The following is a 27,877-nucleotide window of genomic DNA, read 5'->3' as shown; positions in this document are numbered from 1 at the left end:
GAGGTGTTTAGTGTTTGTTTGTTTTTAATACTCTACAAAAATGGGTAAACAAATAATTTTAACTAACGCTAATTTAAAGGGAGTGAATGGTATCCCTGGAAGGCGAAACTGTGAGTTCTCAAATGGCTAGGCATTACAAATGGACTTCTCCCTGGCTCTTTTCATGAAAAGAGACCTTCCCTGAGGTTGTTGTATCCCAATGAGATGCAAAACTAGGACACTGTAAATAAACAAGCATGCATTAGAAATGTTTTCTTCCTTGTGGAAGTCATCGGATTAGGCTATTGAATGTAATCTCCCATCTAATGTCTCAGAGTGAGGGACACCAAAGGCAAGATTGACTGGTGGGATGCATCTCTTGGAAAAATAAGCACTTATTCAACCAGGGGGCTAGGAATCACAGCATGCATGATCTCCTTCCCACACCTTCAGCTATTATTCATCAGTTTTCTGTAGCAGAGCTTGTGTTAATGGGGAGGTACTGCAGGCATCAGCATTCTTATTTTTATTTATTATTTGCATTATGGTAGTGCTTGGGAGCCCCAACATGCACCAGGACCCCAGTGTTCTGGGAGCTGTACAAACACAGAACAAAAAAACAAAGAGTTTACAATTTAATAGAAGGTAATACAACCTTCATCACATGTACTACTTGTCAGGTGTGTTAATGCTAATGGAATTATTTCACAAGGAGGGAGGAAGAGCTATGTATAACAAGGACAAGCAAGGTATGATTTATTACCAAGAGCTACTTAGTGCAGTAAGATGACTGCTAGCATTTTGCTTCCTGGTAGGAGATCACATTGCACATGGCTCAGGAATTTTTAGCAAGAAGCAAGATGACTCTGTCATACACTGTTACTAGTGAATAATCGAATCTCGCAGTGCTTGGGCTTCATTGATGAAGTCAGTACAGCTGAAGGAAGAGCGATAGTAATGACAGTCTGCATTTCCTTAGCACATTCCATTGGCAGGCTCAAAGGACTGAGCAAGCCCTACAACACCATAGCAGTGAGCTAGACGCATGAGTAAACTGAGGCAGAGAGGCTGTGAGTGACTGGGTTAGGGCCACAAAACAAGAAAATGGCAGAAGTGCAAACAAAACCTTGGCGTGCACGTGTTATCCGGCTTGTTACGCAATGTAAAGTACAAGGACAAGTTAAAAAAAAAATCGTCTCTTTAAATCCGAACTTCCGTCCTAACAACAGCTTGGCGTGTTGGAGACAAACGTCTTTTACAGCCATCACTTTCCTTGGCAGTGTACAAAGTGAAGCTGGGCCTCTGTGTATCTCATGGAGCTTCGCTCCCGGAGATCAGGCTGACCTGGTCCCTGGTGGGTGCCCTGCGGACAAGCAGCGCCCACCGCAGCACCCAACACAGCTTGCAAACGTAAGGATCATGTTCCTATTTTTGGTGCACCAGCAAAGGTTTTGCGAACCCGCCTCTCCCCCTGGGGGGAGCGGGGCAGTGGATGTTGGGGAGAGGATGGATGGGGGTGCGGGGGATTCAGTGCCGGGGGGAGGATGGGGGTAGTGGCATTAGAACAATTTTTCTAGCGCGGGTACTCAAAACTATTCAGCAAAACTGTAAACTCTGTACATGCTGGAAACCACTTCAAGCCTCGGGGTACTGCTTCCCCCCCCAGCGCCCCTAATTCCAGCACCCCTGGATGGGAGGGCGGTATAAGGGGTCGGGGCAGCGGATGGAGGGGGAGGATGGATGGGGGATTCGTTCGGGCGGATGGGGGAGGGTATCAGAGGTGTGGGGATCGGAGCAGGGAGGGATGGGGAGACTGGGGGGAATGAGGGAGGCTATCGAGGGTGGGGGCAGCGGATGGAGGGGGAGACAGATGGAGATTCCGTGCGGTGGGGGTGAGGAGCGGGGAGTGTATCGGGGGTGGGCGGAGCGGGGCAGTGGATGGGGGTGGCAGATGGGGGGATTCCGTGCCCGCGGGGGGCTGAGGATGGGGGAGGTTACCGAGGGAGCAGCAGGGTGATCCCCTCCCCTCCCCTTGGGCGCCTCCTGAGCCGGGGCCGGGGGGAGGCGCACCGAGGACATGGACCTTCCGTAAACACCATCCAGCCCTTCCCCCTCCCGCCTGGACGGTTCCATTCTGTCCGGAGAGGGGGGCACCTACCCCTCCCCCCCCGAACTAAACCCAGAACCGCGGACTGGCGGAGCGGGAGGGCGATCCTGCCTCTCTCTGATTATTGTCCGTCCCCGCCCCCCAGCCTGAGCCTCCCCCCAGCCTCCATCTGAGTGGCCGAGCTGAGCGAGCTACAAAGGGTTAACCCCCCCACCTCTCGGCGGAATGGAAGCGCCCAAGGAGCTACTAATAGTCTCGGATAAGTGTCTCGCGGGGGGGCCGGGGGTTTAAAGCCCCGACAGCTGAGCGGCAGCGCGAGAGGCAGCCCAGGCCGTAGGGTGAGTCCCCCCCCCCCCCAATCCCGGGACTGCCCAGGGAGCTGCCCTCCGGGGACTGGGTGAGCGCGGGTCACCGGGAGCGGCCGGGCCCCTGCGGGGGGACCCCTGGCTCTGCCCCCCCAAAACGGGCGGGGGGGCTGGGTTTGGGGGGGTGTCACGTTCTGGGCAGACGTTGCCCCGCTGTACTAGGGAGGCGGCTGAGCCCCTCCGGCGGTGTGTGTGGGGGGGTCGCTGCTGCCACCTCCGTGTTTGTAAACAAACCTCGCTTGGCCCTTAGGGACCGTCCCCCCCCCGAGGGCGGCCGTGCGGGGTGGGAGTTGGGGGTGTTCCCGCGCCCGGCCGGGGTTCCCTTGGAAGCGCTGTTTGTTTTGCTGGGCTGGTGCCAAAGCTCCTGCCTCCAGGCACTGCCAAAAGCGCCGCTGGGGGAGGAGCCCTGGCCAGGCGGGGCGGAGCCGCCGGGGCGAGGGGGGGCTGCAGTGGGGGGACCCGCCCCGTGATGCAGCTGCGGGAGAGGGGGGAACAGAGCCGCCGGTGTAGCACCACAAAATGCTCCCCTCCCCTATTGCTTGTGTGTGAGAAGGAGGAGGAGGAGTGGGGGCAAGTTGCTCCTGCACGTGCCCGCGGGACTCTTCATCTAGGCTCCGATGGCCTGGATCGGCTGCAGGGGCTGGCAACCTCCTCACTTCGGAAAGGTCAGCGTGCCTGCGGGCCGGAACATCCCCGGGCCAACCTGCTGCCGCCCTCTGAGGTCGGCTTCTTTACGTGACAGCCCACTTTGCCCCGTGCCTGACACAGATCATTTCGGAAATTAGCAGCTGTTCAGCAGTAGAAAGATTTGATACCCCTGGAGACGTCAGTGCTCACCTAGGCTGGCAGAGAAGCAGCATCCGTCCCTTCAGTGGGCAAGGAGCGCACATTTGAAAATAGGACCGGGGTCTTCAACCTGTGGTCTGTGAACCCTTGGGGAGGGTGTCTGCAAACTATGTGTAAGTTTTTTTTCAAAGGCATCTGCATCTCCATTTTAAACTTTTATGGGGTCCTAACATGAAAAAAATTTGAAAATCACTGCCCTACCTCTACTGAAACTGACAGTTCTCACTGCTTGTGTTGGTGATTCTGTGAGAACTAAGCATGTCTTGCTTTTTTTTTTTTAAAGGGGCAAAAAACCCCATAAACAACTTGTCTGTATATTCTCAATAGAAAAGCAAGAGGGGGCTCTAGACAGAGTTTTCCCTTTATACTAGCAAAGGACAACAGCGTGCAGCACTCAGTGTAAACTCTATTGACATAAATGTGCTTGTACCTTAACCATCATCATACTTCACAGCCCATAGCTAACTGGTTGTCTATGTAAATTTAATCCACTAACAATAAACATGCCATAGACCTGAAGAAATATATGTGGGAATAAAGGTTTGAAAGAAAACTGAGGAAGCCCTGAAAACCCGATTCAAGAAAATTAATTGATGTTTCTAAACAAATGCTGCAGACAAAAGATAGATGTCACACAAAAAAACTTGTGTAGATCTCTCAGCAAAACACTTCCTAACAATAAAAAAAGGACTGGTGCTTCAAACCAAACAGGACTAACAACTTGTTACAAACTACCATAGACTAAGAGGGAAAGTGAGGGAATTCTCTAACTTTTAAAACAGAGCTTCCACTAGCCCTGACATACTGTACAAGTACATATAAATGCTACAGCAGAAGTCAGAGCACCTGATTTTGGGGGAAGGGGAGGGGAGTAGTACAAACTGAAGATGCAGTAGGCATTGACTTGTTCTGGCAAAGGTAAAAAGAACTTAAACCAAATGAAAAGAAACAAGACTCATCAATCCAGACTAGTAAACGTTGGGCAGAACACTTCCAAGGCCTACACAAAGGGATCCAGCGTGGAAAATTACTTGACGCTCCCCGAGTTACGCAAATCCGAGGTACGCAAATCTGAGTTTACGGGAAAAAGTTCCATAAACTAGAAATAGGAGGGGTTTTGTTTTGTTTTGCGTAATGGTTGGCGATATGTATGGTCTGAACAGAACGCTTGTGTAAGTCAGGGAGCATCTGTATTTTTAAAAAATGTGTTTGAAGCCTCTATTAAAGGAAACTGTCAATCCTTCCTCAAGATACCTCGTATATTACATGAACTAAAGGAAACCCTTCAGGAAATTTAAACTGGGGGAAATCACATGGCCCAGATAATGTCAAAGACGATACCTAATATACCCAGGCAGCCATTCTAAAACTGTTTTACCTAATCCTGCAGTCTAGACACTTCCCTGATGTGTCATATGGACTAATTAGCCTAATATATAAAAGCAAGATTCCCTCAACCCAAACAACTATAGAGGTATCTATGTCAACAGCAAAATATTCCATAGTATCTTCCTTTAAAAGAATACAAAATTTGACTAACAATGGAATCTGTAAAAACAACCAGGAGTCCTTGTGACACCTTAGAGACTAACAAATTTATTTGGGCATAAGCTTTCGTGGGCTAAAACCCACTTCATCAGATGCATGGAGTGGAAAATACAGAGGCAGGTATAAATACACAACATATGAAAAGATGGGAGTTGCCTTACGAAGTGGGAGGTCAGTGCTAACCAGGGGTGGCTCCAGGCACCAGCGCAGCAAGCGCGTGCCTGGGGCAGCAAGCCGCGGGAGGTGGCCTGCCGGTCGCTGTGAGGGTGGCAGTCAGGCAGCCTTTGGCAGCATGCCTGTGGGAGGTCCGCCAGTCCCACGGTTTCGGCAGCAATTCAGTGGCGGGTACGCCGAAGCCACGGGACCGGTAGATCACCCGCGGGCATGCCGCTGAATCCATGTGACCGTGGACCGCCCACAGGCGTGCCACCGAAGGCCGCCTAACTGCCGTGCTTGGGGCAGCAAAAAACATAGAGCCGCTCCTGGTGCTAATGAGCCAATTCAATGAGGGTGGAAGTGGGCTATTGTCAATAGTTGACAAGAAGGGAGGAAAATCACTCTTGTAGTGCAAATGAGTTCAGTGTAATCAAGGTAGCCCATTTCAAACAGTTGACAAGAAGGTGTGAGTATCAGCAGGGGGAAAATTAGTTTTTGTAGTGACCCATCCACTCCCAGTCTTTATTCAGGCCTAATTTGATGGTGTCCAGCTTGCAAATTAATTCCAGTTCTGCAGTTTCTTGCTGGAGTCTGGTTTTGAAGTTTTTTTGTTGAAGAATTGCCACTTTTAAGTCTGTTATTGAGTGTTCAGGGAGATTGAAGTGTTCTCCTACTGGTTTTTGAATGTTATGATTCCTGATGTCAGATTTGTTTCCATTTATTCTTTTGTGTAGAGACTGTCCAGTTTGGCCAATGTACATGGCAGAGGGGCATTGCTGGCACATGATGGCATATATCACATTGGTAGATGTGCAGGTGAACCAGCCCCTGATGGTGTGGCTAATGTGGTTAGGTCCTGTGATGGTGTCCCTTGAATAGATATGTGGACAGAATTGGCACCAGAGTTTGTAGTGGGGTTTGGTTTCTGGGTTAGTGTTTTTGGTGTGTGGTAGCTGGTGAGTATTTGCTTCAGGTTGGGAGGCTATCTGTAAGCAAGGACTGGCCTGTCTCCCAAGGTCTGTGAGAATGAGGGATCGTCCTTCAGGATAGGTTGTAGATCCTTGATGATGCGCTGGAGAGTTCTTAGTTGGGGGCTGTAGATGATGGCTAGTGGCGTTCTGTTATTTTCTTTGTTGGGTGACTTCTGGGTACCCTTAATCTGTGAAAGTCAAATTGGATTCCTTTCTGAGAAATTGACCACATCTTTACCTTACGGGTCCTGTTCAATATAGGCTTTTATACTGCGTTTATCACCATAGTATTTGAGCACCTTTCAATACTATGTTAAGCAATGTGGCTACACAGCTGTCATTTGTTGTTTGTTCTCTCATTTCTTCCCCAGAGGGAGAAACGAGTGGATTGTCTTGTTAAATATACCTGTTGGGATGTGTGTGTTAGAGAAAGCACGGTCAAAGAAATGTGCCTTGCACTGGGAGCAGATAGTGGTGCTGTTTGTGATAGTGCTTACTTCCTGGTGGAGTTCATTCCATGGTCTCAGACCACCCCCAGAGAAGGTTGTCTTCCACACAGACAAGCTTTACTTTTACTGCTGCAAGTTCCACTGTGCCAAAGGAATGAAGTTGTTGACCATGCTCTCTGTCCCTCTGAGCTTTTAAGTGTTTTGGGTATCCTGTGTCCTCATAACAAACATGTAAAAAGCCAGGGGAGAAGATTTAAAAATAATTGTTGACTCAGTCTAGCATCCAGGAATGAACCTTAAATTGCTGCACAATAGAAAACCACATAACCTAATTAAAATTCATGTGCAATCCACCCAGCACAGGATAAAAATAAGCATGCCATAAAAGGCCTTCATGTAAAAAGGGGGGAGTAAAACAGGATGTAACTTCAGGTCGAACCTTCTTGCATGCTAGTGACTTATCAACCTTATTGGAACAATCATCAGACTTAGGGGCAGATCTATACTAGAAGCACTACATTGGCACAGCTGCAACACTGCGGTGCATCTGGTGAAGACGTTCTATGCCAATGGGAGAGTGCTCTCCCATCGACATAATTACTCCATCTTCATGAGAGGCAGAAGCTAGGTCGATGGAAAAGCGTCTCCGTAGGTCGCTCTATCTTCCATCGGTCAGGGGTGTGTGTCTTTTCTTCACACAGTTGAGTGACATAAGTTAAATCAATTGAAGCAGTAGTGTAGACCTGCCCTAAGTTTTTTCCTCTCCGTTGTATAGTGGGAATCCCATCTATGTAGTTGTACTCTCATCTAGACAAGATGGCAGCACATAGGACCCAGTAAGTGAAACTGGAAAACAAATACATTTCAAAAGTCTGTAAACAAACTAAAATGCTGTTACAGAGATAAGGAAACTGAACATGTGCTAAATTATGTTTGTACTTGGCCTTCCAAAATAAATTTCAGGGAGCTTAGACTGGCTATAAAAAAAGCTCTTCCAATTTACACAATAAACTACTACTGGTAGATTAACCCTCCAGTATAACTATTGCGGAAACATAATACTATAATTCAAACCAGTCTATTAAATAGAAGTGCAGTCTTGAGCCCAATTTTAGCAGTTAATTACACTTTTTGGGATAAACTCTGTAAAACATCTGCAAATTAATATATGTACATTTCCCCCTCCCCCACACACTGCACCCCAAACAATGACTGCAGAGCAGAGTTATTGCTTTCCTCCTTCTAGTGCCATCTCAGCCAACACAGCAAATTTGCTTTCCATCTCAAGCTTCTGAAAGGTATTCTATAAAAAAAATAAAAATAAATCCAAGTGAAAACCAGATCCACTCCCATATATTGTTGCTGAACAACTATCATATCCTGACAAGTAACATGATCTGTACCACTCCGTATCAAAAAAATACTCAAGACATTGGACCAACACATAAAAGCCACTGGGAAGAACAAATAAAATCCAAGATAGTTCTGTCCTGTGATCTTCAATAATCTATCATGTGGGCAGACTACCTCACTACACTGAATGTAAAAAGCTAAGTTTGACTCTTGCCAGCTACCCAATTGGTGGCCACAAATGCGGGGGATACAAACACTCTAAATCAAGAAGTGAAAATGTAGACAGATGGCTTTCTTTTTCCAATCTCCAAATATGAGGGAATACAAGAGATTTCCTGGATTTATCAGGGACAATAAACATTTTATATCAAAAATCAAGGAAGAAAAACTGAGTGCACAACTTGGAAGAAAGGAGACTAAATTGCAGAGAAATGATCATTCTACATAGCAACCAACCTCTGCATCAAGAATGTCCACTACTGTTTATGGATGCAGGGTGTATATATATCATACATTTAGAAAATGTGAAGCCCTCACCTGGGCAGTTTGTACTTACCTCTGACAAATACCTAAGGGGTCTCTTTCTCCTTCACCTGGTAGCTGTTGTATGAGCTTTTTTTTTTTTTTTTAAAGTACTGAATTTATATTTCCAATTTCTGCTTGTTATACCACAGAAAATACAGGGAGGGGGGATGCTTATTGTTTGGTGCATCTGTTACAGTGACAATATGCCAGTAATGTCTAGATCCACAGTATTAAGATCTGTGCAGAATGCATTCCCCCAACACCCCTGAGAACTTCTCTAAGAAATATGACCTTTGCCAGCAAAGACTTGATACTCTTTCCCTGTGTCATCTTGTGTTGGGCTGCTGGAGTTTATAATTAAAAGCTTGTGAATAACTACATCAGAAAAATGAATAGGTTTCCTCTGTTTCATGCATACACATGCCTGTGCTACAGGAACAGGTGTTAGTCTTGAGTCACTTGGTGGTACACAGGTGTGTGCATCACTAAATAACATATTCAAGACCCTTGGCTGTTAATATCAGCAGAGTCAAAGGATTAAATGGGCATAGACAGTGGATTCACTGCTCACCCCATGAATGGGGACCTTCCAGCTCAATGGTGAAGCATGTAGTGACATTGCAAGCTTTCCTCACAATCTGTTCAGTCTTTTTTGGGGGGGGGGACAGGCATCCTCAATCTTCAGGTTTGCAAGGCACCTATTCACGACAGCTCAATACACTCACAGTTGAGAATTAACGCTTGTAGTGAATATTATACATTGTGAGGAAGAACTTTTTTTTTAAAGCATATAATATAATGCCATCTGTCAGAGGTCTAGTCAAGCACCTCCTCATGGCCAGTCACCAGACTGCTGTGAGGGAACAGAGCTGCTAGATCCTGTGTGTTTTAAGCCTCCTGTCTGAACAGAATCCAGTTGCTGCCGACAGTTTGGGGTGCAGAGCTATCTGGCACCCACTTCTGAGAGCTCAGAGCATGTGGCCCACTGTTGAGTTCCTGGAACTAGTACTGGCCCCTCAGACTTCCTCCCCCACCACCTCAGTAGCTTAAATACCACCTTTTCCAGAACTCCACATGAAGGAGTGAGCCTTCTGGTTACCCTATGTGCCCCTTGAAGAGGTAATGTCTACACAAGGATAAAATAAACCTGTGGCTTGCTCAGGTCAGCTGACTCAGGCTTGCAGGGCTCGGGCTCTGGGGCTGAAAAATCATTGTGTAGACATTCAGGCTGGAGCCCAAGCTCTGGGACCCTGTGAGGGTGGAAGGTCCCAGAGCTTGAGTTCCAGCCTGAGCCCAATTGTCTACACAGCAATTTTTAGACCCATGAGCCCAAGTCGGCTAACCCGGGCCAGCGCTAGCCATGCTGCGAATCTTATGTTCCTGTGGATATGTCTACACAGGGATAAAAGAATGGTTCACCTAGTCCAGTATCCTGTCTTCTGACAGTGGCTGGTGCCAGATGCATCAGAGGGAATAAACAGAACAAGGTAATTACCAAGTGATCCATCCCCTGTTGGCCAGTCCCAGCTTCTGGCAAGTGATAAGATGTAACAGGTACAGGTTTATAACACACCTCTTGCTATTAAAGAGCTAACTCGCATTTATACAAAAATAATAAACCCTACATTCATTTCCATGCTTCAGTTTCCTCACCACTCTGTAACGTTCATTGGGCTAGGGTCTGTCCTTTGGAGCCATCCAATATCCTTCTATAGCAGTGCATGATTTGTGTTCTGAAATGTGGTGCTTTCTTCCCCAGCTTGCCTACTCTGACCTGGTCTGTCCTCTTATCCTTTCTTGCTCAAACTTCCTGTGAATCCTTTTGCTTTGGTAGCTTTCCACTGCTCCTGCCCACCGACAGACCAGCTTGGCCAAACTGGTTTCCCAGCTTGGGGATCTTTCATAGCATAATTATTGTATGGTCAAAGCACAGTCATTAAAACTATGTACTCCCTGTTGTCCTCAGTCTGGTATGTACGTGCTTCAGGTTCTGTCTGTGATGTTGGATACACAGAGAGGTATTCGTGATACAGCAATTTCCATAGCAACAACTTCATAATACCAACCAGAATTCATTAGTTGTAAAGAGAGAGCCTCTACATCATCAGTCTGTTGAGCCCTAGATATCCACGATAAATCCTGTGTTTATTGTATATTTCTATTCTCTATAGATGTTGTGACTTTTTAAAAAGTCACGATTCTGGGTAGAATAACTTATAATGTCAGCTCAGATATTCAATATTTTGGAAGCTAGCTGTGTGCATGCCTCACCACATGTGCTTTAGGCCCTGAAATATGATGTGTTGCTGCTCCCAACAGTGACATACTCCTGCTGTCATCAGATGGAAAAAATAGGTACCCTGCAGATCCTTTAAGTATAATCATATTTGCTCTGTTATGCTCTCTCTTTTGAGGGATGAGGCTGAATAACATTGATCAAGGAATCTGGAGCCCTTCATTTCTACCATGGGTTACTTGTTTCAATTCTTTCCTAGTTAGTAGTTTTAGTAGGTCACTATTGTAGATTTCAAGTCCAGAAGAGCCCACTCTGATCATCTAGTCTGGCCTCCTGCATAACACAGGACAGTAAGTCATGTATCAAGCCCACAACTAAAAGGTCCACAAGAGACTTCCCAGGTCTTGAACCCATGAGCCCTCTAACTGAAAGAAGAATCCTACCATAGTTCCATAAAGCTACTGCACAATATTGTCAGCTGTTCTTTCTGATGTGTGAATGAGCTGGTGCCCAAAAAACAAGTTAAGCAGTGGATAGGTACCCACATTAAAAACTCCAGCAATCTGACTCTGGTGTTTGGTATTCTCATCGGTGAGACGGTGGGTTGAATAGACATAGAAAACAAATTGCCCTCTAGCCCCTAGACATGGCCTCTTCAGACTAAGAGTTAAAATAGCAAGGAAGCTTGCACTGACACTGCTGTAACTGCTTAGGTATAAATCGAGTCCATTAGCTTTCTTAATCACTAAGTAATGAACTTAACAGTTTGCAAAGAACTACTGATGAAGTTGGTGTTGCTGATTCAGTAGATCTCACTTTCTTCTGAGACAAAATGGTGCTAGGTAGCCTCTCGTATTAGAAGTGTCTAACTGTGGGCATCAAGCACTTTATGCAAGATTAGCTATGCCAGTCTTGGTGTCCTGCGCAAACTCCATTTTGGGTAATTACATGGACTATCTGTTTAAATTCCACCTTCAATTTTAATTAATGTATTTACTTCCTGTCCTAAGTCTGCAAAACATTGCATAGTGAAGCTACGCAACTGTCCTGCTCCTTCCCAGACGTGACTTAATTTCTCTGTTGTGGGATGCGATTTCATACACACAGTTTTGTGAAGTGTGAGGGCCCTGTGAGTTGCCATATACCATAAATGTAACATTAGTTTTTTATTAATAGTAACTTCATTGTTTATTTTGTTTGTTTTTGTTTTTTCCTCATCTCTGGAGAAAACCTTTCCAATTCAAGACAATTATTAGTCTGATTCTGTGGCTTGTTCCTTTTAGGGGAGTCCTTTCACATTTCAAAATCCATGAAGAAATTGAATGTCTTTGACAAGATGTATTAGTCCCCTCTCTCCCCTTAAACATAGCTCCTGCCCCTGTAACTGCAGGAACTTTGTGGGAGAAAGTGCAGAAACTAAGGTGCCTTCAGAATGCTACTCGGCACCTAAATTCATCAGAAGGGTAGTGCTTTAAGGAGTACCTTTAAAGAGTTTGAGAGCTCTGCTTTTGATGCTCCTGACAGCACAATACCTTCTGCGTAAAGAGTAGATTAGAGGTTGATGCTGCTGACATTCATCTTTAATATTCATTTAACTTCTTGCAGAATTGAAAGTTTAATTCTTAGGATTTGTACAATCCTATACATGTTACTAGTTAACTTCACAAAACCACTAAACTTCATAACATCCTTATAAAATAGGCAAGCATTTATCCCTATTTTGCAATGTAATATTCAATGTTCATATCAGTAATTATTGAAATATTGCTGCTTTTGTAAAGAAGTCTTTGGAAAATATGAAGTTCTGGAAAATGTTGATCATGTAAAATTATTTCTTTCCAGGTTCTGTGTACTGTACTAAGTGAAGTGATTCAAAATGCCCCTCAATGATGACCAGAACAGTGATTTTGATTCTTCAAGGCTATCTGAAAGCACAGCTTCTTCCAGTGACTCTGAATATTCAAGGCAGAGTTTTACTAGTGACTCTTCAAGCAAACCCAGCTCCCCAGCTTGTAAGCAGATTTAACTTGTACAATAGATATATGTAGGCTGTATTTGTGTATACGCATGTAGTGAGACTTGGGATTTATAATTGGTACTTCAGAGTGTTAGGAGAAAGGCACAGCTTCTTGTTTGGATCACCACAGCTCCAAGTGGTACAGTCTGCCACCATGAAGCACAAGCAGATTCTTAGTATACATGCAACAGTTGTTACTACTTCCTTCTAAAAGAGTAACCAAAGTTTGCCTGGGAGGGCATTCTTGTCTTGGATTATTCTGGCTTTGGCTTATAGGTTATAAAATAGTACCATTCTGTCCATCCACCAAATGTTGCTTCATATACAAAGGACAAGATGCCTCTACTTAGCCTTTAAACTTCAGAATTATGAAATCAAATCAATAGTGTTGTGACTTGTTTTCACTGAACAGTAAGAAGTCAAAACACAAAATAGACATGTGAAGAAGCAAGTTATTTTGAATGACTTATGAGAATAAATACTACTGTACATAAAATACACTTAATTGTGGAGCGCTTCACTGATGCTAACAAATCTTTTTAGTATGTATAAATTTGTCTTAGTTTAAAAGTAAACTTGTTACTGGAACTGAAAGTTTGTATTTGGTATATTCCCTGTCCTATATCATTCTTCTCAAAAGTACAGTTTCCAAATATGAAAAGTAAACTACAGAAATTTATTTTAGAAACTTTATATACTTTCTGAGCAATCACTCCTTCTTTCAAGTAAGGGTGTGTTATGTCCTTCACAACATAAACTCTTCAGTAAGAGACATGATTAGTGGGGCAAAGACACTGGCATATGCTATGGAGCAGAAGCTGCATATCTCAAAGTAATGAGTTTAGACTGTGGTTACAATGATTATGAAGAGAAATGCATCTGTTTGCTCAGTAATAACATGCAGCCTGTATGCATGCTTATTTATTTTGACTCTTATGTAAAATCTGCCTGTCCAAAACACTGGGTCCTGTGTTTAAAGTGAGAGGGATACATTGGCCAAGATATCAGAGTAAACTGCTGCTCTTCAAAACATGCCATGAGAGTCTTCTACCTTCCAAAGATGAGCTGGGAAGACATTCCTTTACCAGATAATTTTAAGGAGATGCTAAGAACTCCCAGTCTAGCTAGCTTCTCATAAATTAGTGTCTAGTTAACAGGAAATAAAATATCATGCCTAACTATTTCCAGATTTGGTTTTTGCAGTCCAATCCATCTTTTAAAATTGAACTTGCCTACAACTGACTTGTGGCTCTCATTTCTTTTCCTTCATTACAGCAACAAGCCCTCCAAAAACTGTTACTTTTGATGAATTGATGGCTGCTGCAAGAAACTTGTCAAATTTGACTCTAGCTCACGAAATTGCTGTAAATGAAAACTTTCACATGGAACACGTAGACCTCCCACAGAACAGGTAAGTTAGTCTTTATACATTTTGCAGAAACTGATATGGGGTATGTGTGTGCATGCAAGGGAAACTGGTTTGAAGGTACACAACCTGCGAAGGTGTTCCACGCTTAATGGGGAACTGTCAAGGCTGCAACATTGTGACACAAGTGCTGCAATTTGGTAGGGTTAACACATTTTCTTCTCCTGGACAGGAGCGGCGCCAGGGTTTTTGGCGCCCTAGGCGGGGGTCCTTCCACACTCCCGGTCGTCGTCGGTAATTCTGCAGCGGGGGGGTCCTTCCGCGCTCCCAGTCTTCGGGGCACTTCGGCGGCGGGTCCCGGAGCGAGTGAAGGACCCACCAGAGAATTGCCGCCTAAGACCCGGAGCGCGGAAGGATCCCCCCACACCCCCCAAATCCTGGCGCTCTAGGCAACCGCCTAGGTCGCCTAAATGGAAGCGTCAGCCCTGCTCCTGGAGCATATGGTGCTCTGCCTTATCTATAAGGGGAGATATGTAAGCAATGTGGTATGCACTCTACTTTTGGAGTCCACCTTTAATGTTTCTTGCCAATCTAAGACCTCTGGGAAGGAGGGGGGGGGTGAGGGATAAAGTTGTAGTACTGCCGTGTGTATGGTATGTATGGCTTTTATCTATACAGCATACTCAGAAGCTCAAATGATGTGTATAAGCTATACTCATCTCAGTAATGAACACCGTACTCGTGCTGTTCTGCATACTAAAACGCTCCTGGGAAGTTGGAGGAAGAAAGGAATAATTTGCATACCCAGTTTAGACTACAGTGGGAATGGCGAGAGATTATAATTTAAAATGGAATCTGGCCATGCTATTGAGCCAATTTTTACAAAAATACAATGGGATTATTGTTGATAACAAGTTAGGGTTGTTCTTTTTATATATAGGACAAAAAATGCTTCTCCAAAAATGTATTACTCAATAGCGCCAAGCTAGTGGAATTGGTTTAATACAGAGTTGGGATAAAAGTCTTTTATATCCAAATACTGAATTGCCAGCACCACTTTCTGCAGTACCAGGATTTTCTTGGGAAACCTCTCATTTTAATTCTTAATCCTGCTTAGTTTTGGGGGGTGATAACCCCGGGTCCAAGGGTGATCTGGTTGCAGATCCATATCTTCCAATTAGCAGGTATGATGATGGTTCTCCACCAGTCATTGGACTGTCTTAAGATTGTGTGTGGTGGTTGTTTTTGTTTTTAAACTCTGTTTACTTCTTTAAATCTTTTTGTGCAAATTCATTTCCCCACAGTTTGGAGGGTAGAGTGAAACAAATTGTACATAAGGCATTCTGGGATCATTTGGAGTCAGAACTGAATGAAGATCCTCCAGAATATTATCATGCTATCAAGCTCTTCGAAGAAATTAAGGAGGCAAGTTAGTTTTTTTTTTTTTTTTTTTTTCCCCCCTTCACACCTCCAGTATTGTGTTGACATCTTAGGCCCCAGTCCTGCAAATGATTCTATGTGGGTGGACCCCCACTGTAGTCAGTGGGATACTTCTGCATGTCAGTTGCAGGATGGGGATGTGATACAGTACTAAAGTATACCTAGACTACAAAGTCAGAAATCAACTTTCCAAATAGAATCAAGATCTTCCCTTATTACTGGAAATCCTGGTACCAATTCATTAACTTATTAGTAAAGACCTAAAGGTGTTTCTGAAAGGTTGCAAAGGTCTCAGCCAGTAAGCCGGTAAACTTGTCTTCACCAGCTTCTGTATCTGTATTCTGTTCCCTTTGGCTGCATTTCCCATGCTGCTAAATAAAATAGCCTTTCCAATTTTGGGATTTGCAGTCAGGTTCTACAGTGTACCCTTGACTTCTTCAAAAAGCTGCTTTCATTTCATCACAGTTATTAAGGGCTTGCTGGTCTTGTGTTGCTGCACTTATTGAAATGTCTTGTGTTTTTTTTTGTTTTTGTTTTTTTCACTTCAGACTCTTCTTTCCTTTTTGACTCCTGGAGCAAACAGGATTCGAAACCAAATCTGTGAAGTCCTGGATGCAGATCTTATAAGACAGCAGGCTGAGCATGATGCTGTTGACGTTCTTGGGCTAGCTAACTATGTCATCATCACTATGGGGAAATTATGTGCTCCAATAAGAGATGATGATATAAAACAGTTAAAAGCAACTGGAAATATTGTAGAATTGTTGAGGTTGGTGTTTGGCTACTTTTCATATCTTTTTTTTGTGTGTGTTTAGAAAATACCAATTTTTGACAGACAAGGTGTTTGGGTGGAGAAGAAAGGAACTCAAAACTAACATTAAACTAGAATAGTGGGCTAAGCTAAGAAACTGTCTAAATACTTTCAAGTTGGGTTAGATTAGCAGTAGAATTGGGTAGCGTGGTACTTCAACTAAGAGTTCTAATTGTTTTGGGTTTTTTCACAAGCATATTTTTTCAATGGTGTATGTTAAAGTGTTGCCATACCCTGAAAAGTGTCACTCTTTTTGTAAACAAAAAAGAAAAGAAAACAAAACCATCATGCAGTTCCATGTGTTTTACACATGCTTCCATATCAAACTTACTTATTCTTACAAGTTAAAAGGTGAGTGTTCTTGTTTAGAACTGTCCAGGGGGAAAAGTGTACACTCCATCTGGAATATGAAAGTGAAGCTCAATTCTTTGTCTGTACCATTCCCTTTATTAAAGACTTCACTATTAAAGTTTGATTAACAAATCTGCATGAGCCTCAAATGTATTAGCTCTGTAATATAAAGCAAAAAACTATTTTAAATGTTTTTGCTATCACTTAGGCATACCTACAGGGAGCAAAGTGGTTGAGTAGGAGGGAATGAGGTGTTTTGTTTTGGCATAGTCAGAGTTGCTAGAATGCTTTAAATTTCAGTTTGCTTTGGCTGCAATGTGTTAATTGACTCCATATTGCTTCAAAACCTTTCTGTTGTTGGCCTGTGGCACTAATGTCTTGATCATGCAACATCTTTGCCCTAATTTTTGTATCTTACACCAAATATCCCAATACATTATTTAACTCTCCAAAATGCTTTGGTATATAAACTACCATGAAAGTCACTGCAGTGCCAGTACTTTCTCTTCAGCACTTGGAGCCTGTTCTCTAAGGAAGAAGGACTACAAGACAAGTCAAGTATGTAGGTGTACATCAGGCTGTTCAAGAGCATATGAGTTCGTCTTGAAACTTCAACTTAATTTCTTCTGTGATGTTGCACTGTAATTTTGTGTCTGCTTTCAGACAAATATTCCATGTTCTGGACCTCATGAAAATGGACATGGTTAATTATACCATTCAAAACATTAGACCACAGCTTCAGCGTAACTTGGTGGACTATGAAAGAACAAAATTCCAAGAAATTCTTGAAGAAACACCAAGTATGTATTATGATGTTTTCAGTTAATCAGATACAGTGGAAACCATTAAAGCCAACCTTTCTCTCTGTTACTATAGGTATCTGTTGAGCAAGGCACCTGGGGGCAAATGTGACCATATCATACTTTTTTATATGATAACTAATAATTGTGAAATGCTGACTTTATTGGTCGCTGCTGTTGTAAATGCATAAGACCACACCAAAATGATACAGTTTGTGAAAAACTTGTTCCTGCAATCAAAGCTTTTGATATCCGATTAAAACAGTTCTGCATACATAGGGCTCAGTTTTTATCTTGCAATATATGGAACCACTCTCTTTGTGCATCTGAAAATCTGCTACTGTTCATATGCACATGCACAGTGGTTGGTTTTTCCAGAATACGTTCCGTTGCATGCTGTGTAATTGGTAGCAGGCAGAGGCAGGATTAAGTCCATAATGAAGCATAGAACAACAAAACCTATTCTCTAGTGAAAATAAAAGTTTAGTTTAGATGTTGGCACAAGTGAGTCTTATTGCAATGTAAAGATAATACAGTTAAACCATTGTTAAGAAATTTTGGAAGAGGAAGGGAAACTGGTGACATTGATGGCTAATGCACTAGACTTGCTGAAGGTTCAGATAACTGTATTTAAATCTTGCTTGTGCCTCCAGTGCAACTAGTCTGCTATGGGGTTTTTATAACCTGCCCAGAAGCTTCAGCTGGTCACCAGTGTTGGCTAGGTGAAAAAAGCTTGGGGAAAAACTGACCTGAGCAGACTTAAGTCCACTGCAGTCTATTTAGAGATCAGAAATGGAGTTGTCTTGTTCACCTACCTTACTTGTCAATATATTGTACACTTGCACAGAAAGTTATACAATAAACCTGTACGGAATCTTGTTGTTGTTTAGGTGCTCTGGATCTAACAACAGAGTGGATAAAGGAATCAATAAAAGATGAATTGTTGTCTGTTTCTTGTGAAACTTCTTCATCCCCTGGTGCTGATGGTAGCTCTAAACCAAATCTCAGTCCTACTCTGGTGCTAAACAATGGCTACTTGAAACTGTTACAATGGGATTATCAGAAAAAAGCAATTCCAGAGGTAAGTGAATTCTCATGACTCTTCTTAAATTATCCCAGTGCCTCAAAATTTACTCTTAATTCTCACTGCATGGAAGTACTGGTACAGCAGTTACGCTATTCATGACACTAAATGTTGTGGAACTCTCCTGTAGGACTTCTCTTGCCAAATAATTCCACAAATTTCCTGGTTTCATAGTAGCATGCTCCATAATCAAGGAGCACTTTCCTGGTAAATATCAGTTGGTTGGTTGTTCTCTGCATTACAATGTCATAGTGCTGGTGATACTGTGTGTGTGTGTGTGTGTGTGTGTGTGTGTGTGTGTGTGCACTTGTGTGCGTGCTCTCTCCTACATAGCAATAGCCTTATTAGTTACCTTAACTGTGATAAGAGCAAACTAATGTTAATGGCTAGAGAATTTTCTCCAAGGTTGAATTAATAGGACAGCAGATCATTAGTTCACATTATGAATGATCTCCTTGCCATGGACAAAGGCAGTGCATCCGTTCTGATATTACTGGACTTCTCTGTAGCATTTAAGACATTTGACCATGGAATCCTGCTGTCCTGCCAGAAATAGCAAGTATTAGCAGTTTCCTGCTAGTAAGAGTTGGTCATTCCCCTTGGGCCATATATGGAATCATGATTGGCACCTGCTTTGCCATCTGGAGAGTCCCCCAGGGATCAATTCTGTTCAACTGTATGAACCCACTAGAGGAAAATGGTAAAGCAGCATGACTTAAATACTAGCAGTAAGAAAATGATGCCTACCTCCATTACCTGTACAATTAGTGGTGTGTTTAATCTATCTGCTAGCTATCTAAATACTTAGCTGAGAACAACAATGAATGAAGACCAGATTGGCAGCAGTTAAACCCAGGAAGACTGAAGTGATGCTGGTGGGGAGAAAGGAGCATTTACCAAATCTGTAACCTCCCTTTGAAGGACGTGTACTGTTAGATTGTGAAGCGTTTGCAGCATTCATATTCACCTGAACTGTTTACAATTTCTGAATGCCTTTATCCCCAGATTAGTAAAATGTGCCCTCTTCCATCTGAAAGACAAGGTAGACGAGGAAATAACTTTTATTGGACCAATTTCTGTTGGTGAGATAGACAAGCTTTTGAGCTGCATAAAACTCTTCCATCTAAGGTTGGCAAGAAGACTGTTCCTGTTCCTGTCAGATTTGTACTTATCCATGGAACGCGATGGATATGTGGGCTTTAGGCTTGATTATCTTAATTCTCTTCCTATGAATGAAAACTGTAGACTAAGTTTTTGAAAACAAAACGTCCGTGTGGAACACTGCATCCAATTGTTCATCAGTGCAGGCTACAAAGAGCACATGAACCCAGTGTTGTTCTCTGTGACTGGCTCCCTGTTCCATACTGGGTCACAGTCAAGGCTTTAGTCCCCATCTTCTACCCCTGTATGGCATTGGTCCAAGTTCCCTGAATGATCACCTCAGCCTGTTTGCTCACCATCTCTTGTGACAGCTACGTTCCACTGCAACAATGGTACTGTCATCTGTAACGGTGAAATCTCTATGCAACAGATAACAGTTCGGCTATAAATGGTCCGTTAACCTGGAATTCTCCGCAAGAGATCAGAATGCTGCTAAGAACCTCAGAATTTTCAGAGAAAATGGCCAACCCACTACTTTGACGTAGCCATCCCATAATAATGCACTATAACTATCTTTAAGAAAAGGGGTAGGAGTGTGGGAGAAATCCAGCCTCTCTTGACTGGAGGGAAGAGAAATATGTCTGAACACGTAGGCCCCAGTCCAGCAAAGGATTTAAATAATCTGAGTAGTCCCAGTGAAGTAAACGGGACTTCAAACATGCCTAAGGATAACTGTGCTTAGGTATTTTTCAGGATCGGGGCCTTAATTTTTGGAGAGGCACTTTGATGTCACAGTGATAGGGCTCCATATAAGAAGCTAGATGAACATTCTCATTGTACTACTCTAGGAGTTATTTTTCCATTGCAAACTGCTGAAAGAGTAGATACACCTTAAAATCCACCGAAGTGTCCTGTTACTAACATTAAACTATCCATCTACCCAGATGTTTTATGACTAGTTACTATTGCTACTTGGAGCTGGTCAAAATATTTTGAATTTTTAATGACACAACCCCCCTGAAACTATTAAGTCTTCTTTTTTTGAAACCCAGTTCTGTATATATTGGATATGTTCTTCTGCTCAGTGTGGGTGAATTTATTTAGTTTGAAAATGATTAGCATCATCCTGGTCTTGGGCTGCTCCAGGGGCTTAAGTGGCCAGCTCCTAGGACTGTCGTATGGGCAGCAAGCTGCAGCCCCACCCCCACCCCCACCACACACTTGGGCTCACAAGGGAGGCGTCTGAAGGCAACCTTAGGTCAGTCTTCCGCAGTTCACAAACTGAAGGAATCCTCCCTCGACTGTGTTCAGGACTTCTAGGGCTCCTAATGCCACTCTGGCCCTCTTTATTTTCTATAAAGGGGCAAGAGTTGGGGTAGGACTCCGCCATACATTTTTCTATTTCTTGATTAAGATTTTTTTAAATCTATTAAAAAGTAATTTTGTTTTGTTTTAAAAGGAACTGTATAATACTACATATGCAAGGGGTTGGCTATAATTACTGTGAACTTCTTGACTTTTGAGTACTGAAATTTTCTGCTGCAATGTTGCATGAAAGTAGCTTCTCCCCGTCCCCCTCGAATTACTTGTTAGGGCATTAGCTTAAGTCTCAACTTGGTATCACTTACAGTAATCAATGCTATTCTAATTCTAGACGTTAATAACAGATGAAGTTCGTCTTCAGAAGTTGAAAGAGAAGCTGAATGAGTTACGGATTATAGCCTGTGTATCTCTTATAACTAGCAATATGGTGGGCACAACTATTGTGGGCTTACCTGATTTTGCTGACAAATTAAAAAGGATTTCAGCTGTTCTGCTGGAAGGGATGAACAAGGAGTAAGTTCTTTCTCACTTTTTTTTTTCCTCTTTAAAGAAAAAGGCCAGGTGGCTTTTAACAAACTTTACTGGTGGTGTGTTTTTTACAGAAATAGTTAAAATGTTGTATAGCTTATGTACCTTGTTACTGATATGAATATAATCGATAGTAATAATCCATTTATTATGTATCGCTCTTAGACCTACATGTGTACTAGTGAAAACAGTTGCCTAATGCAAACTTCATTGCATTGCGACCCCCCCCTTCTGATAACCAAAATTACTACATGACCCCAGGAGAGGGGACCAAAGCCCGAGTCCGCCTGATTCCCACTGCCCTGGATAGAAGAGCCAAAGCCCAAGCCCCACTGCTCTGGATGGGGTAGGGGCCGAAACCGAAGCCCAAGGGCTTCAGCTCCCACCAGGGCTGAATCTCTTGGGTTTCGGTTTTGGTCCCAGGCAGTGGGGCTTGGGTTTCAGCCCTGAGCCCCAGTAAGTCTAAGCCAGCCCTGGCGACCCCATTAAAATGTGGTTGTGACCTAAGTTCCCTGTAAGTTGTGCGGCAAGGCACCCAGCCCAGGCCCGCCGGAGCTGCTGGGCAGAGGAGCCCCTCGTCTGGCCCAGCCCAGGCCCACCGGAAGTGCTGCGGCTGGAGAGAGGAGCCCCTCCCCAGGCCCAGCCCAGGTCTGCCAGAGCGAGGAGCCCCTCCCCTGGCCTGGCCTAGCCCATCCCAGACCCACCGGAAGTGCTGCGGCTTGAGAGAGGGGCTTCTCACCTGGCCCTGAGCTGCTGCAGTGAGAGAGGGATGGGGGGAGTGCGCGCGCTCACGCTCTCTCTCTCTCTCTCTCTCTCTCTTCCCCCTCCCCCTCCCCCTGCCCCCTGCTGCAGCCCCGTGGCAGCCTGTACCACAAACCCCTCATCCCTGGCCTTACCCAGAACCCGCCCCACAGCCCTCTGCCCCAGCCCTGAGCCCCCTCCCACACTCTGAACCCCTCGGCCCCACCCCCACCACACATCACCTCCATATTGGTACACATAACAAAATTAATTCTGCACATGGACCTAAAAAATTAGAGGGAACACTGGTCGTGACGCACTTTGGTGTCCTGACCCACAGTTTGAGAACCGCTGGCCTAATGCATGCATATAGTTTAATTATTTTTTACAATTTAAACTTTTGTACTGAAAATCTGACACCAAATTCAGTGTATAGTGTTGAAATTTCTCCAATTATGCACCATTCAGGTCAGCCAGACAATGGCAGTACAAGCTTCATCATGTTGCTCTGCCAATTGCTTCAGCCTTTCACGTTGTTCATTCAGTTCCTGGCTCCTCTTCTGCAGTTGCCACTAGTGCTACAAATTGTGGTGATGGTGATTTTGTTTGTGTGTGTTGTGGACACTGCCCTATATGGACTGGCATTAAGAATAGAAACTTGGTTCACGTGTGCCACCAAACAGCTGTTTGGTTGCAACAACTCTGTCAGTCATTACTTGGGCAATTTGAACTGTGGACCCAGGTTCAGCTAAGTATACTTAAGTATTTTCCTGGACTGGGACCACGGTATTTAAGTGCATGTTTAACTTTAAGCACATGTATTAGTCTCATTGACACCAACAGAATTTAATCATATGAGCAGTCCTTTCTCTTCCTCCTCCCTCACATCCCTGCCAATGGGATCTACTTTTATCCTGGGGTGGAAGATTTGTGTCTCATATCTGGAAAAGCTGACAAAGTTTGCAAAAATCCACCTGGCTCTCTTATTTTTATTTGACTAATTTAAAAAAAAAAGAAAAGAAAATGGGGGAATAGCTATGCAACTGATGTTACAAGAACTGTTAGAGTTAAATGCTCAAACTTTTTTCTTTTCAGAAAATTTGATTTGAAAGAGGCTCTGAATACTATAGGTGTTCAGATTTGCAGTGAAGTGAACAGGTCCCTGTCTGAGAGAGGATTTCCCACTCTCAGTATGGAAATTCAAAACAGCCTAGCAGGTCAGATCTGTAGCATTGTTGAAGAAGATAATCCCATGAGCTCCCTGATTGGTTAGTATAATTTATGTGGTTCTCTGGTTGTATGCATGTATGCAATTTTTTTTTAAATAAATTAAGGCTAATTGCCCATCCATACTATAAAAATTAAATCACTAAAGTTAAAGATTGACTTTTTATTGTGAAAAAGTTAAAATGAAAGTAACTTTCTTACAGTAAATATTGGGTCATATTGTGTGCAAACCTGTGCTGCTTCTATTGTTTATATCAAGACAGTCTTTTGAAAGATTGGTTTGGGGGGACAACAAAGTTAGAAAGAGTCCAGAAATATGAGCAGAATGCTCTGTGATTCTGGGATGTTTTCTGTGAACCTAGAAGTGCCAGGATTTCAGAGGGGAATTTAATTAATACCTAATTGCGGATTGTGTGCACAAGTGGAGGATCTACCTCCCACAACTTCAGGTTTAACTCCATCTTCATTATAGCTGTGCATCTATTTCACAACATAAATCCTATGGCTCAGTCTGAAGGTTGTCCCTCTACAATGGGAAAAATGTGACTTTGTTCTAAATTAAAACTGAAGAGAGGAAGATAGGGAAAGGTAGCATTCAAGCTGTGTCTCTGCTTATTTTGATTCTTCCATGTGCCAATGTGTGAAGTATTTCTAAGGCAACTGTGGCGTGACACTTTGGATTTACATTTATATGGTCTGTTCTGTCAGGGCCGGCTCTAGGCACCAGCAAAACAAGCTGGTGCTTGGGGCGGCACATTTTTAGGGGCGGCATGGCCGGCGCCAGAATGCCACCCCTAAAAATGTGCCCCGGCCACCCTAGCTCACCTCCGCTGCTGCTGCCACGGCATGCGAAACAGCTGATTCGCGCGCCGCGGCGGCTCGGGGTCTCCCCCTCCCTCCCAGGCTCTCAAACCTGGGAGGGAGGGGGAGATCCCGAGCGGCCGTTTCGCGCGCCGCTGCTCCCCCTCCCTCCTAGGCTTGAGAGCCTGGGGGGAGGAGGCAGGGCTGGGAATTTGGGGAAGGGGCAGAGTTGAGGCGGGGCTGGGGGTGGGGTAATTAAAGAACCGGGGGGGGCGGCCAAAATTGTTTTTGCTTTGGGCGGCAAAAATCCTAGAGTCGGCCCTGTGTTCTGTCATGAACTCAGTTATCTTCTCTGTTTCAGATAAACGAATCCAGCTATATATGAAAAGCCTGCTTACTCTTCCAAGCATTCAGAAATGTATGCCTACGATTCCAGGAGGCCTTGCTGTGATTCAGGCAGAGATCGAGTCTATTGGATCTCAGTACGCAAGCATTGTGAATTTTAATAAACAAGTGTATGGACCATTCTATGCCAATATTCTTCGAAAACTGCTTTTTAGTGAGGCACCAATGGGAAAAACAGGAACTGATGCTTCTACTAATTGAGGGAAAAGAATGATCTGGTTATGCATCCAGCCCTTTTCCCTTCACAGTATTTATTATAAAGATATTGTGAATTCTGTTCCCTCAATGTGCATAATTTACTCCAATGACTGTTACGGAGACGGGGACAGACAGAGGTGTATCCAAAAGAGAATAGACCCTATAAAGTGTGTACAGGTAAAGCTTCCAAAATTCATTGGAATTAAACTAATTAATATATATATTTTCATGAACTTAATCTGTTTAATGGATTTTAACACTCATTGTACCTGATCACTGCAAGAGTCTTCTTCCAAGCAAGCATTTTTGACTTAGTGTAAATATGGAGAAGTACCTCTTGGTTTTGCTACTATTACAATTTAATCAATGGAACTCTTAGCACTCTTATTAAAAAAAAAAAAAAAAAAAGCTTACTAAATACATTACGTATACTGGTGCAATGACATAAAATGATGAAATTTTAGTTCAAGTGTACTTTACTTATAGTGTTTTATTGGTGACACTACATAACTGAATATGGATCACTTCTTGAAAGACTTAGAGCAGAAAATATAGTGTAATTGAACTTGTAACAAAGTAAAGAATCAAATTAGGTCAAATCCTGATGATATAGTTATTGGGATCATAATTTGGCCTATCTTTCACTAGCGCATGCCACATTACTATAAATGGTGTTAAGTGTACCAGTTATAGAGTGAATACGTCTTGCAAAATAGAAACATTTCAGAATTTGTCAAATGTAATCCAGCAATAAAAGATAAGTTTAACAATTCTTTTATTCATGGAAAACTAACTTGGGTGCTGACTTCAATTTCCTTACACAAACAAATGGATCTAAAAGTTATCTAAAAGAGGTCATGTTGTCCTTTAATTAAATATTTGGAGGCCTAATCTGCTTTTTATACATGTAGCAGTTGCAACTTCAATCTTCGGAGGTGCTTAGGCACCTCTGAATTGGGACTTTAAGCCTTTGATCTTGAAAGCATTTAAGCACGAGAGTAGCCTTATTGACTTCAATGGAACAATTTTTGCTTAAAGTTAAGCATGTATTTAAATATCTTACTGGATGGGGGCCTAAATTTTGAACGTGAGTAGTGATTTTGTTTACTAAGTGGATATTTCAATTTTTTGGGTCAAGTTCAGCATCCAAAACCAGTCACTAATCACTTTTGAAAATTTAAGCCAAAAGCTATTAATTCCACACACATTAGGCCAATACTGCAGCCTGAAGCTGGCCTGATCCAAAGCCACTGGAGACCATAGAAAGACTCCCACTCTCATGAATGGGCTTTGGGGCAGCCCTATTGGGTAATTGGGGTCTTGCAGAGACTGTTGGATTGAACCTTTGATATGGGAATAAACTTCTAAAAGTCTACACAATATAGACCAATTATTTTGCATATCTCACATTATTGGATATGAGTGCTGAAATATTCAGTGTAAAATGTTCCCATCTTGATCAGAGTTAATCAAATATACTCAAAATATATAATTATAGTATTTGACTGTTAAATAGTGAATTAATCCAATTTTTAAATGTCAAAACATGTAAACTTTGGCTGGTACAAGTTTCCAGATATCTTCCTAGTGTTTTATATACAGTATATTTTTATTTAAAAAATAAACTTTGCCCATATGGGATTAATGTGCCACACACAATATATAAATATACAGTACGACTAGTGTATCTCTCATGAAGTTCTAAAATGGCTGGGCATTAGAAGCACTTTGGGTTGGTTTATAGTCCAACCTCCTTTTTACAGAATTAGGTTTTTTTGTTTTATTTTGTTTTGTTTAGCAGGGGAAACATACTTTTTAGACAAGAGTTTCTCAAACTGAGGCTGGCGTCCCAGGAAACACAAAGCAGGAATTATTTTTAACTTTCTTTTTGGAAGGTTTCCATGTGGGACTAAGCAATAGCAGACTCATGTATTAAGTGCACACTCTTCTGGACTCATGTCAAAAGCTACTACTGAAGTTCTATCTATGTACATGTGGGGGTGGAGGGAGGCTAAAAAGTCTCAAATTGCAACAGTTCTCAATGACTTCTCACCCCATTTCCTCTTTATGCCTTGTTAAAAATATTGCTCCAAATAGATGAGTACAGTTTTTAGTTTGAGAAACTCAAAATTGAAAGGAGCTGTTGCAGTGTAACAAGTGTGCTAGGGAAGTGGTACATTCTTGTCTTCATGAATATGGGACTTCAGTATATAGTTCACATGTATCAAGAGAAGAATATATCCCAAAAGCTGAAAAGGGAAGTTCTGTTAGTAATTCCCTAATCTTGGGAAATCCAACTATTCTAAATTTGTGCTTTGAGCCTAAAAAAAAAATTTATTTTTAACATGTACAAAAAATTGTATTGTAACTTTCTTATCATAGCAATTTATCTTTCTAAACTTTCTAGTATAAAACCGAAAAATTTACTGTGGTGAGATCAGTTGAAGTATGTTTTAGACCAGAGGTTTCTAAACTATCTGGGAAATTGTCACTGTAACTTCCCACTAGAAAATGAGGACACAATAGTTAGTTTGCATTAATGTGACTTTTTATTAAAGGGCATTTTATAGCATGGTATAGGTCGGAGATCACTTAAACATTACAATTAGGATATATTTTAATAGTGCTTTGGATGTACATGTTTCCTCTAACTTCTGTCTCTTGCATGCTCATGGTTCAAATGTTTACCTCTGGTCTGAATTTTGCTTCTTGAAAATAGACAATTATGTAGCAGTAGCTTTATTAGATGAAGTACAAATGAATTTTTGTGGTGTGCATTTGCATTGTTTTGTTTTTGTATGCATTAAAAGTCTGTTTGTTGTAAAACTTTGGAGAGAAGTCATTCATGCAAGCTGCTTCTCAATTTAAATGTAATGCAGTCAGTTATTTTGATACATTATTGCAAAATGACTCTTCTGTAACTTTTCTCTTTTCAAGGAGTCCTTCAGGAATGTATCATATTTAAATCAAATCGAAGAGCAGTTTTAAGTGCAGTTGTAGAGGTGGCTTAAAATAGCACTTTCTGACTCTAATCTGTTTTCTAATTATGTATTGTGACATACTAGGGTGCAATCCAGACTAATGAGGAGCTGTATCGCTCCTGCCCTGCAAGCTTGGGTGCCTTACAATGCCTTGCTGAAGTAGCTCCT

At 42.7% G+C, this 27,877-nt stretch overlaps 1 protein-coding gene across 8 annotated transcripts; it reads left to right on the top strand.

Annotated features, from left to right (window-relative positions):
- The first annotated feature begins 879 nt into the window (after nt 1-879).
- On the top strand, nt 880-27,554 carry TCP11L2 (t-complex 11 like 2). Of its 8 annotated transcripts, none has more exons than XM_065581766.1 (11): nt 1,151-1,389; nt 2,232-2,424; nt 12,378-12,547; nt 13,828-13,963; nt 15,223-15,343; nt 15,907-16,127; nt 17,184-17,320; nt 18,211-18,401; nt 21,160-21,341; nt 23,193-23,365; nt 24,487-27,554. In XM_065581766.1, the coding sequence occupies exons 3-11, from the start codon at nt 12,412-12,414 to the stop codon at nt 24,729-24,731; spliced, it is 1,542 nt and encodes a 513-aa protein (XP_065437838.1). In that variant the 5' UTR covers nt 1,151-1,389; nt 2,232-2,424; nt 12,378-12,411; the 3' UTR covers nt 24,732-27,554. The 8 variants fall into 8 exon arrangements, with proteins under 8 accessions (XP_005300843.1, XP_065437838.1, XP_065437846.1 ...); XM_065581774.1 differs by lacking the exon at nt 1,151-1,389 and adding an exon at nt 3,220-3,410 and having other exon boundaries at nt 2,314-2,424; XM_005300786.5 differs by lacking the exon at nt 2,232-2,424 and having other exon boundaries at nt 880-1,389.
- Nucleotides 27,555-27,877: the final 323 nt, after the last annotated feature.

Source organism: Chrysemys picta, chromosome 1 (genome assembly GCF_011386835.1).
Source record: "Chrysemys picta bellii isolate R12L10 chromosome 1, ASM1138683v2, whole genome shotgun sequence".
Taxonomy (NCBI): domain Eukaryota; kingdom Metazoa; phylum Chordata; order Testudines; family Emydidae; genus Chrysemys; species Chrysemys picta.
Note: the sequence above shows the minus strand (reverse complement) of the source record. Positions and strands in the feature narration are given on the sequence as shown.